The sequence below is a fragment of the Calidris pugnax genome, unplaced genomic scaffold, assembly GCF_001431845.1.
Source record: "Calidris pugnax isolate Ruff unplaced genomic scaffold, ASM143184v1 scaffold518, whole genome shotgun sequence".
In the NCBI taxonomy this organism is placed as follows: domain Eukaryota; kingdom Metazoa; phylum Chordata; class Aves; order Charadriiformes; family Scolopacidae; genus Calidris; species Calidris pugnax.
This window is the reverse complement of record NW_015091362.1, coordinates 119,178-133,891: the sequence shown is the minus strand read 5'-3', so window position 1 is coordinate 133,891 and position 14,714 is coordinate 119,178. Positions and strand designations below refer to the sequence as shown.

The window sequence follows — 14,714 nt, the reverse complement described above, 5'->3', positions numbered from 1 at the left end:
GGGCTGTCTTGAGTAATGCCTTCCCTCATCTTCCAGAGCCATGGTTTTGGATCACTTCTACTCCAAAGACAGTTCAGCAGATGAGCTGTAATACAAGCTGTGGTTGCATATTTTGAAGGGAGAAGGGATGAGTGATGCTTTAATAAAATATTTGGGGAAAACCAAAAGCCATCACTGGAATTTATACAGCCCGTGGCATCTCATTGCCTGCAGCTGTGGCAGGATTCTGTTATAGATGAAACACCAGCAAAACAGAGTGTGCAGGGTCACAAGCCAAAAGCAGCTGTTAGCCCAAAAAAGGGTAATCGGCAAAACGCTCCATGGAGCAAGGTAGGAGACTATGGGTTAGTGAAAGCTGAAATAAGGACATGTAGCTTAGACTGTGCTTTAGTGTGACATTGAGATAGAGAATGTCTCTGACCATTATTTTGGGCAAGGAAACGGAATGAAATTCTTACTGTAAAACAAGCTTCAGCTTCCTGGAACTGAAGACTGACTTCTCCCCTTTTCCTCATCGACAGACGGATGCCATGCGGTATTAAAGATCTCTTCAACTTCTGCTGGACTCTCTTTGTGTACACTAAGGGTAGGCCTGCTTAACTGCACGGTTTGTATACGTTTTTAGTTGTGAACTTCTTTTGTGTTGTTTGATGTGATATGCTGTCTCTTAAAGGTAATTTCCGTATGATTGGAGATGATTTAGTAAATTCCTATCATTTGCTTCTGTGCTGCTTGGACCTGATTTTTGCAAATGCCCTTTTGTGTCCAAATAGAAGAGCGTTGCTAAATCCATCGTTTAAAGGTATGGTGGGGACAGAATATTTAAAATAAAATATGCTTTGTTCTCTTGTTTCTTTTTAAATGAAGTTGAAGTTTGGTTGTTGCTTTGTTTTTTTCCTCCCCTTTTGCCCCTTATTCTCAGGCTTGCCAGTGGACTTCCCCATGACAGAGATCAAAGCCTCTGAAGATCCTCCTTGCATCATTGCCACACTATGTGAGCTGCATGATGGGCTTTTAGTAGAAGCAAAAGGAATAAAGGAACACTACTTTAAACCATACATTTCAAAACTATTTGATAGGAAGGTACATCTCACTAGTTTTAAGAATGCATGGTGGCACTAAGGTGAATGATGTTGAGGTCATTTAAATTCTGCAGGAAAGTGAACTTGGGCTGAGTCAGGGTTTCTTTGTCTGTATTTCAGCAGGAGCAGAATTTACGTTCGCTTCTAATGATGTATGCTGAGTGGTTCCCTGCATTTTGGCTTTTGTGTCAGTGGAGAATCTTTGCTTTCACTTCTTAGCAGTGTGAAACTGAATTGTGAACAATAATACATTTTTCAGGCAAAAAAGTAATCTCATTGTGAAATAATTTTATGGAATAACTGTCACAATAGCGTGGGTCCTATTCCTTGTCTCAGAGCTGAGCAAAATGCTTTGGAAGGAAGAGGCTGAGGTTACAGGTGTACAAATTGTTCTATCTGGTCCTCATCCTGGAAATTTTTTCAAAGCTGTGTGGAAATTTCTGTGTAGTTGTTCTTCAGGTCAGTCTCTAACCTGCCAGTGGAACAGATGTTAAATAGCAGTACTGGTTATGAAGAGTGGGTTTATCTAGAGCTTGGGTAGAATTGGGCTTTGTCCTCATCTGTTTGTCTTGCTAATGGCATTGTAGTCTGGTCTAGGCAAAAAAAAAAGTCCAGATACGCTCCTAAATCTAATTTCTTTTTTGGCTCATACTGTTAAGAGTTGTAACAGTTTTGATTTTTTATTTTTTTTTTATGTAAGATATTTCTGCTTTTTATTCTTAGATCTTAAAAGGAGAATGTCTGTTGGATCTCTGCAGTTTTACAGAAAATAAGTGAGTTATGGTTTATGTTTTTAATCATGGGGTTTGGTTTAGTTTCTAAAATACAGGCCTTTGAATGCTAAGTTTCAGATTTTCCTGTTGTCTTCCCATAAATGCTTTTTAATTATTTGACAATCAAAGCTGCTATCTGGCTGAAATACTTTCTGGACCTGAGATATGTCAAATGTCAGGGGATGAGCTGCAGAGTTTCTTCCTTAATGTCAGGTTTTGGGGTGCTTGCTCTTATTTTCTGACAGCCGTGACCTTTGACTAATCTAATGCAAATCAAAACCTTGACTCCGAATTTCACAGATTTGTTTCTGTACGCACCTCAAATATACCTGAGCAGGGAAGTCTTTAGATTTGTTTATCAGTCTCTAGTTGAGTGTATAAATCTGTGAATGCAATTCAAAAGAAAAAGCAGCAACAATTTCAAAACCACAAAAAGGAGGTAGAGCATTTCTGTGGGAAGCAAATACAGTTGTTTCAGAAACTTTTAAAATTCACTTCTGAAAGCTAATTTAAATGCAAAATATGAACAGCAACTGGATACCTTAAAGGTGGGGGATTTTGCCTCTTCTAAAAATACCTAATTTGTTTTTGCAAGGTGAGTTTTTTAACTTGCTGGCTTGCTTTGAGAATTTTGAGTGAAGACTCAACTGTTTTAACAATGTAGATAACACTCAAATTTGGATATGAAACAATATTGCTGTGATTTGTTTAAAGCAGTGAACTTCTCTTAGTATTTCTACTTAAAAATAAATTACTTTAGCAATACTGTCAATGTGGAATGACACAGTAGTCCATGTTCTTTTGTAAGTAGCTTTACATCTAAAGGAAACCTGGAAGCCTCTCTGTTTCTTTGTCCAAACTTTTCATTGACCTTTACTTTCTCTAAAAGAACCTGTGATGTAGTCAGGCTTCCTGTAGCATCACAGAATCGCTTGCATCATGAATACGTTATGTTCCATTAATAGACATGCTTAAGTGGTAGCTTGAATTGCTAAGACACTTTGCAGGCAAAAGGTATTTTGTGTATCATTCATGTGTCATGAAAAACGTGCAAGCAGGATTTATTGACATGAGCTGTTTCTGATTTTTATCCAAAAGTTTCATTCTGCATCCTTAGTATGTTTAAAGCTTTGCAACCTTTGTGAGGTTAAATGTTCCTGCTTTACAGTTGGGTTAGCTGGAATAAAGAAAATGGAAGATTTGTTTGGTGTCATATGTCAGTGGTGATTTTAGAAATGGAATCCAGGCAGCTAGCTCTTAAATTTCCCTTCCTCTGTGAATTCCTCATAATTCCCCTAATTATGAAAATTACAGGCTATGAAGTGGCAAAAGTAGGAATCAAATATAGCTAGTTTAATGCAACTGCTGTTAATGTGCTCTGTATACAAAGATTTAACCTCTGATCAGTTGAGTACTTCCAAACTGGGTTATTCCCAACTGGGATGGAAACCAAGCTGTTTTTTTTCCTCTTCTTATTGAGAGCCAGGAGTTGGAGGTACCATAGGAGGGAGAGCGGTCCCTGCAGTGGATCATTGAGGGGACTGGGAGGTGTGGGTACATGGGAAGGCAGGGATGGCCCCAGGTGGACCTGTTGGGGAAGGGAGGTTGTGTTTCCAAGCAGCACCAGTGGCAGCACGTGTTGGGTTTGGTTTTATACCTCGGCTCCACTGGAACCTGTTATGTTTCTTCACCAGTTTAACCTTTGATATAAAACCTGATCTTCTCTTCCAGCAAAGCACTGAATAAAGAGTATGAAGAGTATGTTCTGACAGTGGGTGACTTTGACGAGAGAGTTTTCCTTGGAGCTGATGCTGAAGAAGAAATTGGCACTCCTCGAAAATTTCCTGCAGATGTACGAGTAGGGAAAATGGCAGCAAGAGCTCATGTGGAGTGTCATCTTCAGCAGCACTTTGAAAAGGTAATTCATTTCACATGTTGATCTCACTTGAAGTAATGCCTCAAGACTTTCCATCCTTGTACACTGTTTGAATCACTGAGGAAACTTTGAATTTCTTGAATTCCTTCCTGAGAGGAAAGTGATAAATACCATTTGTGGACTTCAGTGGATGCTGCCTTGCTAAGGAGAAGTGGTGGTGTCTTCTTTCCTGTGGAATTTAGTAAATAACTATTGCTTTAACAGAATGAGAGCACTTCCATGTGTGTAGTCTCGTTTGTCCATGAAAAATCCATCATTAGTGAAGAACTAAATATATAGGTCTTATGGTTTTGTTCAAGCTTTGTCTTATACCCCATAAGAATACTATGGAAACTTTGCGCTGGATTAATTTATTTGTTTTCTCAATATTTCCTTTTTTTAGGACAGGAAAAGTCAACTTATATGTTGTTCTATGGAAAATAACATTCAAGACATAAACCCACCAAAGTCTAACTCTTCATTACAAAAAGTAGCCTATAAACAGAGTTAATGTTTCACTGTGTTTAAAAATCTACTTAATGAAGTTGGCGCATGGGAAAACCCTGGGTTGATGACTTTTTAAACTAGGATAAGGGAGAAGAAATGGTGCTGGCTGCGGGGAAGAGCCACATGCTGTTTGATTTCAATGTCAATTAAAAAATAAGAATACTTACTACAAGATGCTAGTGCTGGTGTGAGTCAATCATATGGCTTAGCTTTTTCTCCCAAAATAAAAGTGTACTTCATATTCAGGCAAATTAAAGACAGAGGTTTGGAATGAGTTTATAAATTTTGAACTTCAGTTTCTGTAGTATGATAATGACCTAATTGCTATTTATGGATACTGACTGTAGGCTTAACCTTTCTTCTTTATGTGCCTTGTATCTTCAAAATGTAGCCTGTTCTCATAATTCAAAAACAACTGCTTTATTGCATCAGTTCCAGAAAGCAGGATACAGTTAAGTGACTGCAGTTGACACAGCTCTGCCTGCTTAATGCTACATCCTCCTTTGGCTCAGGCGGAGGCTCCAGGTCCACTGAGACAGTGTTTCCCAAAGATCTTCCCCTCTCCTGACCCTCTCCTGCCACATGCTCTTCATGTCACCCAATTAATGCAGTTGGGGGCTGTGAATGGAAGCATATGCTTTCTCTTCCTTGTCCTGTATGTTTCAATACTCAAGTGAGCTTAAAGATTTACAGGCTTTAAGATTTAATGTCTTGTTTCATGTCAGCCTTCAGGTAGTGTACTAGTGGTGGTGTTTTAATCTTTGGAGTGATTTTGCAGGAGGTGCTCACTCAAAAGGTTTTTGAAATAGTTCTGTTGACTGGTCTTATTTATTGTTTTTCTCTGTCTGACAGAAAAGGTCATTTGCACCTTCAACTCCGCTGACTGGAAGAAGATACCTAAGAGAAAAAGAAGCCATCATCACTCCTGTTGCTTCAGCAACACAAAGCGTGAGCCGGTTGCAGAACATTGTGGCTGGACTGAAAAACGCACCGAGTGAACAACTTATAGCTATTTTTGAGTAAGTATCTCCCCTGCAGCTGCTCTCCTACAAATGGAAACTCATCTTTTCATGCTTGTGACTGCTTTCTTGCTCATATTTGACTTTGTTTTTTCGGTGCAGAATATTTTTGTCTTTGTTTCTGTATTATTTCTAGTTGAAAGATCTGTTATTCAGATGGTGTCTTCTTCTGGAGAAAGGTAGCTGAACACACACACCCCCCTTCAGCTTGTCACCACCACTGTAATAAAGCAGCTTCAGATTTTGCTCATGTTAATTTAGCTGTTTTCTTGAAAGCCAAAAACTTTTTGTTTGGTTGTTTTTTTTAAATTTTAAACAAGTGTGCCTCAATTAAAAGATACTGTAACTATGTTGACAGAGGTTTTGATGGAGGAGGGATATGTTAAGAGTAAACAAGTTATAATCTGTGCCCTAAACAGTTGGGAAGATAAAACTAAAAGCAGCCTAAAGGCTCCCATTTCTTCTTCATACAACTTCAGGGTGTTTTCTAACTTTATAGCACATGTATAAGCCTCGTAATGACCCTAATTATTGTGGATGCTGATCTCTCGTATAACGCAGCAGCTGTGTTTTCACCTTCTCTAGTTGCTGTGGTGGCTGTTCCCTGAGGGTGCTGCAGCTAATCAGTTTCCTCCCTGAGCTGCAGTGTCTGTTTTGGGGCAGATGTCCCAGCAGGAGTGAGAGCATCTCACTGGGCCCTTAGAGCTGCTGTGTGGTACTGGGAAATCATAGTAAGTGACCAATGAACACCCCCCCAGTCTTTCACCATCACCTTTTCTAGGGCTGAGTCCCAGTTATAGAAACCAGCTTGTATTTTTTGACTTCTGGACACATGACTACCTGCTGGCTATAGTGAAATGCACCTGAAAATGCTGTTGCATAAGCAGATGAGTATAAACAAAATCATTTATCAGCAAAAGGTAGATCTTCGTAGCTCATAAAAAGCAATAATTTAATAATAAATACCTGTAAAGCTGTTGGGTGTTTCACTAACATCCATGCAAATTAAGGCCTTGCTATAACATGAAGTAAGGTCTCCAGATACATTTTTTTTTTTTTTTTTTTTTTTTTAAATTATTAATCAGAGTGGACATCTAGTATTAGCATTTAATATTTGATGTGCAAAAGTAATGTTTTGTTTTGGTTGCTTTGGTTTTTTTTTAAACAACCTTTATAAATTGGTGAAAAATACTACTTTTAATTCTCATCTTTGGAGTTACTTATATTTTGAAAGTTTTCCTAGCGTTTGCTCTTAAAAGTTTACAAATGCTCAGCAGGATTTCTATTCTGAATCTTTCTTTGATTGTTTTTTTAAGACTCTTTAATATTTTTTATGTTACACAATTAAAGCATTAACATGTCTGCAGTCCCTAATGAAAAATGTGTTTGTTCAAGTAATAAACCAGTCTGTCGAGAGATATAAATATTAAAATGGGGAAAAGAATTGAGTAAACTTCTGACAAGACATGTGTTGAGTACTTTTCTCACCTTGGTTGTGAGTTCAGGAAGCACTAGGGTATGTACTGCCTGATTGGGAGAAATGGAAAGAACTGTGGTTTAGACTATGTGTAACATTCTATGCTTTTGAATATATTATCCTTCAAATTAAAATTCCTTGGAAACATAACTTTGAAATTAATTAGAAAGCTTTGTTCAATGAAACCTTCATTTATTTCAATGCTAGCTTTTCAAAATAGTTTAGTGTCTTAATTTGACAGTAGTCACAAGCCACTGTCCTCTAATATAGAATTGCAAGGAGGTCTGGAAGCATTCAGAAAGGGCATCTCCAGACAGAGATTTTATGGCCCCTTTTTATGAGAGTGACTGTGGAGTTCATCAGTTCCTCTATGCCTTGCTAGAAAATAAGGTATTTTTGGAAAGATGCTGACTCTTCACTTTGAAAGCTTTCCTGTGCTCCCTCAAACCAGGCCTGGTTTGTGTGGTCTCGTGGATGCATTGGTTGGTTGGCTCCCTGTTGTAGCATCCTTCCTACCACCTTGCTCCTAGCACATATGTTTTTCTTCTGAGAGTGCTACTATAGCTCTTGCTTTCTCCTGCATTTGTTCCAAAATCTACATAGTCTCTTTTAACTCTGCTAGAAAAGGAAAAAAGGAAGGAATATTTCTGTATGTTCTATGCTTTCCTCTGTTCTCTATGTAATGCAGGTTGTTGCCTAATGAGGAAAGCTTGGTATAACTGGCCTCTCTTCTTTTTATTTGGATGGTGGGGTTTTTTTGCTTGTTTTTTTTTCTTTTTTGGGGTGGTGTTTGGTTGGTTTTTTTTAAGCTGGCTGTTTATTTATACAAACAAGGCTTTCTCTTTGGGTTCTGCTTCAGGTCTTGTGCACGCAGCCCTATGGAAAGCATTACGAGCAGAGTGAAAGAAATAGGCGAGAGGTTCTGTCGCAGCTACACTCAGTCAACAGATGAACAGCCAGGATCTCATATAGGTATGGGTGTAAAGTGTGTGAAGTGTTTCAGAATATTAAACCAGGGCAAATAAAATGCATACATATACTATTGTCTAATTATTTAATACAGTGGAGCTGTTTTTAACCCAGAACATATCTAAACAGGAAACTGCTGTAGTCAAACAGAACACTGTAAAGAACAGAAGTTTATTACAGAGTAAAACCAAAGTTGCAGTTCATAGCACCTCTTAGCAATTGTAAATTTGCATTCTTCTTCTATTTAAAATTGAAAAAGGAAACGGAATACAAATAGGAAAATTATTGTTGCAACTATCTACAAAATGACATCACTAGAAATATTAAAAAATAATATACTTCAAAACATTTCTAGAATTTTGTGCTGTTCTTGTGACTAGTGCATTTCTCAACATACTTTTTTGATTTGGAGAGTCTATGCACACGTTTGCACTGTTTTCTCAGAGAAGGACAAGTAATGGTCAATTTAGTCTTAAAACCATTTGTGCAAATCGCATTGGGCTTCATCTCTGTTGGTCTTAAATTTCAGATTTTGCTATAAACAGATTAAAACTGGCAGAGATCTTGTACTATAAAGTCTTGGAGACTATAATGGTGCAAGAAACACGAAGACTGCACGGGAAAGATCTGACTGTAAGTAAAGTACTGGCAAAAGAGGTGAACAACTTTTTGTACTCCTCTCTAGGGGGTTCTCTTCAGACAGCATCAGAACAGAGCAGTCTATAGTAAAGCAGTCTGTGTATATTGTTAATATTTTAAAAGGGGAAGTATATGGGAGGTACCTAAATATAGTTCTTACTGCTACTAAAAATGGTATGATTCTGATGTAACTAACCATCTTAATTTGTGTTGCCTTCTAGAATCATGACTTTATTGACAGAATTTTTATTCTCCTCTTTATCTAATTAACAGTATCAATACTTGATTTTAGACAGCAATGCATTTGTGCTGCTAGTCACAGTGAGTCAATTTCATAGTATGAAAAATGTGATTGTTTTGGCACTGTTAATCTGCTTCTAGCCTTTACCATTCTAAACTTTCCTGTCAAAAGAGGAGGTTGTGGTAGGTAGAAAAAAGTAGTAGCTATTCTCTCAGCAATAAGCTATGTGGTGTTAGTGCCACAAAACTCAAACTTCCCAAACATCAGATCATTGACATTTTCTGTAACCTCTTCAGGCTCTTCTGGAACAAGATGTCTTTCACCGTTCTCTCATGGCGTGCTGCTTGGAGATTGTGCTTTTTGCATACAGCTCCCCCCGTACCTTTCCCTGGATCATTGAAGTTCTTGACCTCAGGCCATTCTATTTCTATAAGGTAAAAAAAAATACTGTCTTAGGACAGATATGTATTAAAAGTGGCACATAAGAGTCTTAAAGACTCTTCCTTCCTAGGTAATCAAGTAGGAGAAGGACTGATGTTAATGTGTAATATGCCTATTCTAAATTCTGGCTGTCCTTAAATATATTACCTGGAATGTGTAATGCTGGAGTTGAAACTGAATTTAAAGGAAGAAAACCATTTTTTACATTATACTTAACTGTAATGTGCTGCAGATCAACTTTTAGTTCTTCATATATATATATATGCGCTTTTAGTAGACTAAAGCATTCAAGCATATATTTTGATGATATTCATATTTATTGACTGCAAGCTATAGTTTTGCTTATTAGTGATAAAATAGCAATAATACTCTTTGTTGCCTTTGGCTACTGCTACTTATCATAGGCTTGTTTTATTTTATATGACAACATAAAATCTCTTTTCCTGGATGTTTTCTATTTTTGCTCTTTTTTCAACCTCATTCTCTCCTGCCTCCAGTGTCATTTCTGTTCTTTGACTTGTTTGATGCTTTTATCATCTATCCATATGCCTTTTATTTTTACTAGATGCCTATCAGCTTACTACTCTAAGTCCTGAATAAATCAGAAGTAGTTCTGTTTAGATGATAACCAAAAAAAAAATTGAACCCTTTTATCCTGTTCTCTCTTCTTCCTTCTTTAATCCTCAGATGTAGGGCTATAGTGAAACTGAAACAATCTGTCTATTGCTGTGGCTCTTGGTAGCCTACATATGTCAATACCAGATGTGCCAGTGCAGATCAACTTTGTGCGAAAGATTTACATTTGATTTTAATTTTCTTTGCTCTTCAGTATACATTCTTGCAGCACTCTTAATTGAAAAAAAAAAATTGCCATCACAGAGACTTCACATGGGAGACCCAATATTTACTATTTCACTTGTGCTATTTTTAACTGTTCTTCGGGTGCTGTATTTACTTCTTTATACAACAGAAACTAAGTGCTCCAGGGAAGTTTTATGGCATTTCCATCTCTGGAGCTTTAGAAAAACAAGCTGAATGTTCCCCTGTGAGAAATAACATAAATACAGCGGATTGAGTTGGACCAGAAGAGGTAGAATAGGATATTTCAAGGGCCTTTTCAACCACGGTTTGTACGCGTTAAGTGTTCTAACCTTTTCTTAATTGAAAACTTAAGGTGCTGGTTTTCAACCTTTTTTATTATGGGCTGCTTGTTTGAAAGAAGGGAAAGCTTAAATGCTGGGGTTCTCATGCACCCAGCTGAAGTGGATACACCTGGTAATGTCTTCCTAGATCTGCATGCAGGTGGTGGGTGAGCACTGTGTGTGCTTAGTGCTTTCACTCTGTTCCTGCTTGGCGATGGTGAGAGGGAGCCGTAAAAAAAACCAAAACCAAAAAAGCCAAAAAACCCCCCAACAAACCCAAAGACAGCACCACACCAAACCCTGGGAGTGCGTTGTTCTGCATTGAGGAGACATCTGCTGTCCATATTCAACTCCTGGATTGCCATTGGGAAAGGGGGTTAAAAAAGAGAGATCAGAAGAGGGTTGGGGAAGATTAAGATGTAAGGAGGAAGCTGGAGCGTTCTACGTTGAAGAGAAGTTTCAGACAGGGTCCCGAAATGCAGAATGATTTAATAGTGTTAAGCACGAGCGATACGGCTGTGCTTTTGTGTGTGTGTCTTGTTACCATTAGGTAATTGAAGTACTGATTCGGTCTGAGGAAGGACTTTCCAGAGACATGGTGAAGCACCTCAACAGCATTGAGGAACAAATTCTTGAGAGTCTCGCCTGGACTCGGGATTCGGCACTCTGGAATGCCCTTCAGGCCTCAGAAAACAAGGTCCCAACCTGTGAAGAAGTATGTTTCCCGTTTCCCTCTTACTACAAAATTCATGCTCTCTTTTGTTACTTTTTTTTTTTTCATCATAGAATGGTTAGAGTTGGAAGGAACCTTAAAGATCATGGGCAGGGATACTAGACCAGGTTTCTTGAAGCCCCATCCAACCTGGCCTTAAACCCAGGGATGGGGCAGCCACAGCTTCTCTGGGCAACCTGGGCCAGGTTCTCACCACCCTCACACCAAACAATTTCTTCCCAATGTCTAATCTCAATCTCCCCTCTTTCTGTTTAAAACACTTCCCCCTTGTCCCATCACTCCCCTCCCTGATCCCGAGTCCCTCCCCAGCTTTCCTGGAGCCCCTTTAGGGACTGGAAGGGGCTCCAAGGTCTTCCTGGAGCCTTCTCCAGGCTGAACCCCCCCAGCTCTCTCAGCCTGTCCTCACAGTAGAGGGGCTCCTGCCCTCGCAGCATCTCCATGGCCTCCTCTGGACCTGATCCAACAGGTCCATGTTCTTCTGATGTTGGTGGCCCCAGAGCTGGAAACAGCACTGCAGGGTAGTCTCCCCAAAGTGGAGCAGAGGGGCAGAATCCCCTCCCTTGCCATGTTGCTGGGGATGCAGGCCAGGGTGCAGATCTTTTCTGGGCTATGAGCATACGTTGGCAGCTCATGTTGAGCTTCTCATCCACCAACACCCCCAAGCCCTTCTCCTCAGGGCTGCTCTCAATCCATTCTTGCCCAGTCTGGATTTGTGCTTGGAATTGCCCTGACCCACGTGCAGGAACTTGTACTTGGCCTGGTTGAACTTCATGAGGTTTGCACAGGCCCACCTCTCCAGCCTGTCCAGGTCCCTCTGCGTGGCATACCTTCGCTCCAGCATGTCGACCGTACCACACAGCTTGGTGTCATTGGCAAACTTGGTGGGAGTGCCCTCGATGCCACTGTCCATGTCACCAACAAAGATGTTAAACAGCACTGGTCACAGTACTGACCCATGAGGAACACCACTCGTCACTGGTCGCCACTTGGACATTGAGTCATTAACTGCAACCCTTTGAGTGCAGCCATCCAGCCAGTTCCTGATCCACTCAGTGGTCTGTCCATCAAATCCATGTTTTTCCAATTTAGAGACCGGGATGTTGTGCAGGACAGTGTCAAATGCTTTGCATAAGTCTGGGTAGATGAAGTCAGTTGTTCTTCCATTATCCATCAATGGTGTAACCCTGTCGTAGAAGGCCACCAAATTTGTCAGGCACAATTTGCCCTTAGTGGAGCTATGTTGGCTGTCACAAATCACCATATGCCTTACCAGCAATTCCAGGACGATCCACTCCATGATCTTGACAGGCAGAGAGGTGAGACTGGCCTGTAGTTCCTGGTCTTCCTTTTTTTCCCTATTTAAAAAACAAAATTTCTTCTGTTTTTTTTTTTATTCAGAAAACCATTCAAATGAGACAATTACTGCAGAAAAATTTGTATTAATAGATTGGCACAAAGAGGGAAAATCTATTTGTTATCTTATGTGGATGTTTCTTATTTCTCAGGTAATATTTCCCAACAATTTTGAAGCAAGCAATGGAGGAAGTGGGCTTGGGCATTTGTCTATCATGCCAATATCTCCTATAATTCATCCTCGAGTAAAAGAGGTTCGGACAGATCTTGGTGGGAGTTCAAAGCGGGGTATGTTCAAGGTTTCTGATTTGATTTGAATGTGTGAATTTGGGGAGGGAGGGTTTAGTCTTTATAACTGCAAAAAGCAACCTTGAATCTGAATTAAGCATTCAGAATTGTGAAGCCTCTTATTCGATCAAGGGAAAGTCTAGATGTATCCAGTCAAACCATTGCTGTGTCTGACTGGCAGCAGACAGTGGTGCTAATGCTTCACTTCTGAATTGGAGCAAGTTTTGCTGCTGTTTTGATGCAAGGGTTACCTTGCTCTTGCATGGGTTGTGATCTGATGGCTTATTGTCCCATGCTGGTCAGATTTTTCCAGTTTGTTGGTTTTTTTTTTTTTTTTTTCCAGTGGCTCAGTAAGTAGTAGGTGTAGACTAAACCTTTTAGCATGGCTACACACTGGCCCCTGCACCAGGTTTATAAGTAAAGGTGTAAAATAAGTTTTCTGGAATTTTCCATCAAGCCTTGAGCCTAAACTTGAGAACTGAAGCCCCCCAAAGGAGGTAAACGTTGCAGGGAGAAATTGCTTGGTGTAGCTGAGAGGGAGCTGTCAAAGGAAAGTTGGGAACTGTGTGGCTCACCTCAAGAAGAATGAAAATTGCACTCTTTCCAAAGCCAGAACAACTTGGCTATCCCAAAAACATAAATTAGGAAAGGAATTATTGCATTTACTGTACTATATACTCTTTTTTTGCATTGTTAATATTTCTACACTGAGAATATTTAGGGACAAAAAAGCTGAAAAAGGTTGGATAATCCTGGTACAGGACCGCTTGTCATACAGTGCATGATGCAGCAAACGACTGTAGAGATCTAGAAAGTTGTGCCAAATTTCTTACTTACCCAGAGCCTCAGATATCCATGAGGTACTTAATTTTGCCAACGTTAAAATGCAATCCAAAAAAATCATATTCTTAATCATAACATGGCAAAAGAGACAAAACAGGGAGATTTCTCATGTTAAGTCTGGTCACTGCAATGCTGAAGAGCCCTTGAGAATATAACCCCCTTGTTTATCTCAATCCTGTTAGATGTTTGCCTACTTAAGTACATGCGAAAATCTCTCTCTAAATGACCTACAGGTGTAAATTCCATTGGAAATCAATTACAGTTTATTTTGTTTTTGCCTAAGTGATCAATGTTCTTTTTAATATCCTACCCATAGCTTTCATGCGTGTAGAGGAAGATAACGCTCGCTTGCCTATCTTAGCTATTATGAAACTTCTATTTTTGCAGTTACTGGCATCCAAACTCACCAAGGTAACTGTGCTGAAGAAGGAATGCCGTTTTGATTGAAACTCAGTGGAAACAAACTTTGAGATTTTGCCTTTTTTTTTTCTTTCTTATTATTGGGCTTCTGAAAAAGTGACTAGTTAAAGGACCACCTCCTGCTTATCCAGCAAGGTGCTCATTCCTGAGTGCATGGAAGCTGCTAGGCAGCAATGAAGCATAATCAGAGGGAAAGCACTAAAGGCTGAGGTGCTGCAAATAGGAAACGCTTATTCTTCCCAGCACCCCAAATTGGTTTTGTCATATATAATCAAAACACAAGCTGGATATTGAACATTTGTGATTCAATAATTTGAGCTCTCCTTTAAATTGGCACAAGTAATGGGAAATGATTTTCCTGAAATCTAATGATGAAAATATTGCTGATTTTCAATGCAAAGGTACATCTGTTTTATTTACAATAATGCCCAAAGTTAACTTTAATTATTTCACTTTGCAGCTAATAAATGATCCTGGCTCAGTAATGAGGTCTTCTTACTCCTGTGCATTTCACATAAGCAGCAGGGATCATATGTTCAAGTAGATAATAATTTTTAAAGGTCCTCTATCTACTTAAAATGATAATTTTATAAGAGATGTTCATAACAGCGACCATTTTGTAGAGTATTTCCTACATGAAGCCCTTAATACTTTTAGCTTTCTGTGAAATCTATGGTTTACTTTGATATTTTTCATACTGAAAAATAGTATTTTCAACCTTTATTTTTTGGCCACAGGACTATCAATAAACAGCTATGTGATATCAGTATTGCTTGATTTTATCTCTCACCCCCGTCCCCCCCCCAGTCATGATCTATGTCTTTTTTCTGTTCTGGCTATTAAGCAGCAAGAAGGCAGCGGGCTCGGCTCGA

At 39.3% G+C, this 14,714-nt stretch overlaps 1 protein-coding gene across 1 annotated transcript in view; it reads left to right on the top strand.

Annotated features, from left to right (window-relative positions):
• Positions 1–14,714, top strand: part of LOC106899370 (retinoblastoma-like protein 1) — a 36,418-nt gene that overhangs the window by 2,490 nt on the left and 19,214 nt on the right. The window contains exons 4-15 of the mRNA XM_014961155.1: positions 522–586; positions 674–802; positions 923–1,083; positions 1,806–1,855; positions 3,587–3,773; positions 5,130–5,296; positions 7,633–7,745; positions 8,272–8,375; positions 8,919–9,056; positions 10,756–10,920; positions 12,444–12,579; positions 13,739–13,833. Of these exons, the coding sequence (XP_014816641.1) occupies positions 522–586; positions 674–802; positions 923–1,083; positions 1,806–1,855; positions 3,587–3,773; positions 5,130–5,296; positions 7,633–7,745; positions 8,272–8,375; positions 8,919–9,056; positions 10,756–10,920; positions 12,444–12,579; positions 13,739–13,833 (1,510 nt within the window). The remainder of the gene's footprint in view (positions 1–521; positions 587–673; positions 803–922; positions 1,084–1,805; positions 1,856–3,586; positions 3,774–5,129; positions 5,297–7,632; positions 7,746–8,271; positions 8,376–8,918; positions 9,057–10,755; positions 10,921–12,443; positions 12,580–13,738; positions 13,834–14,714) is intronic.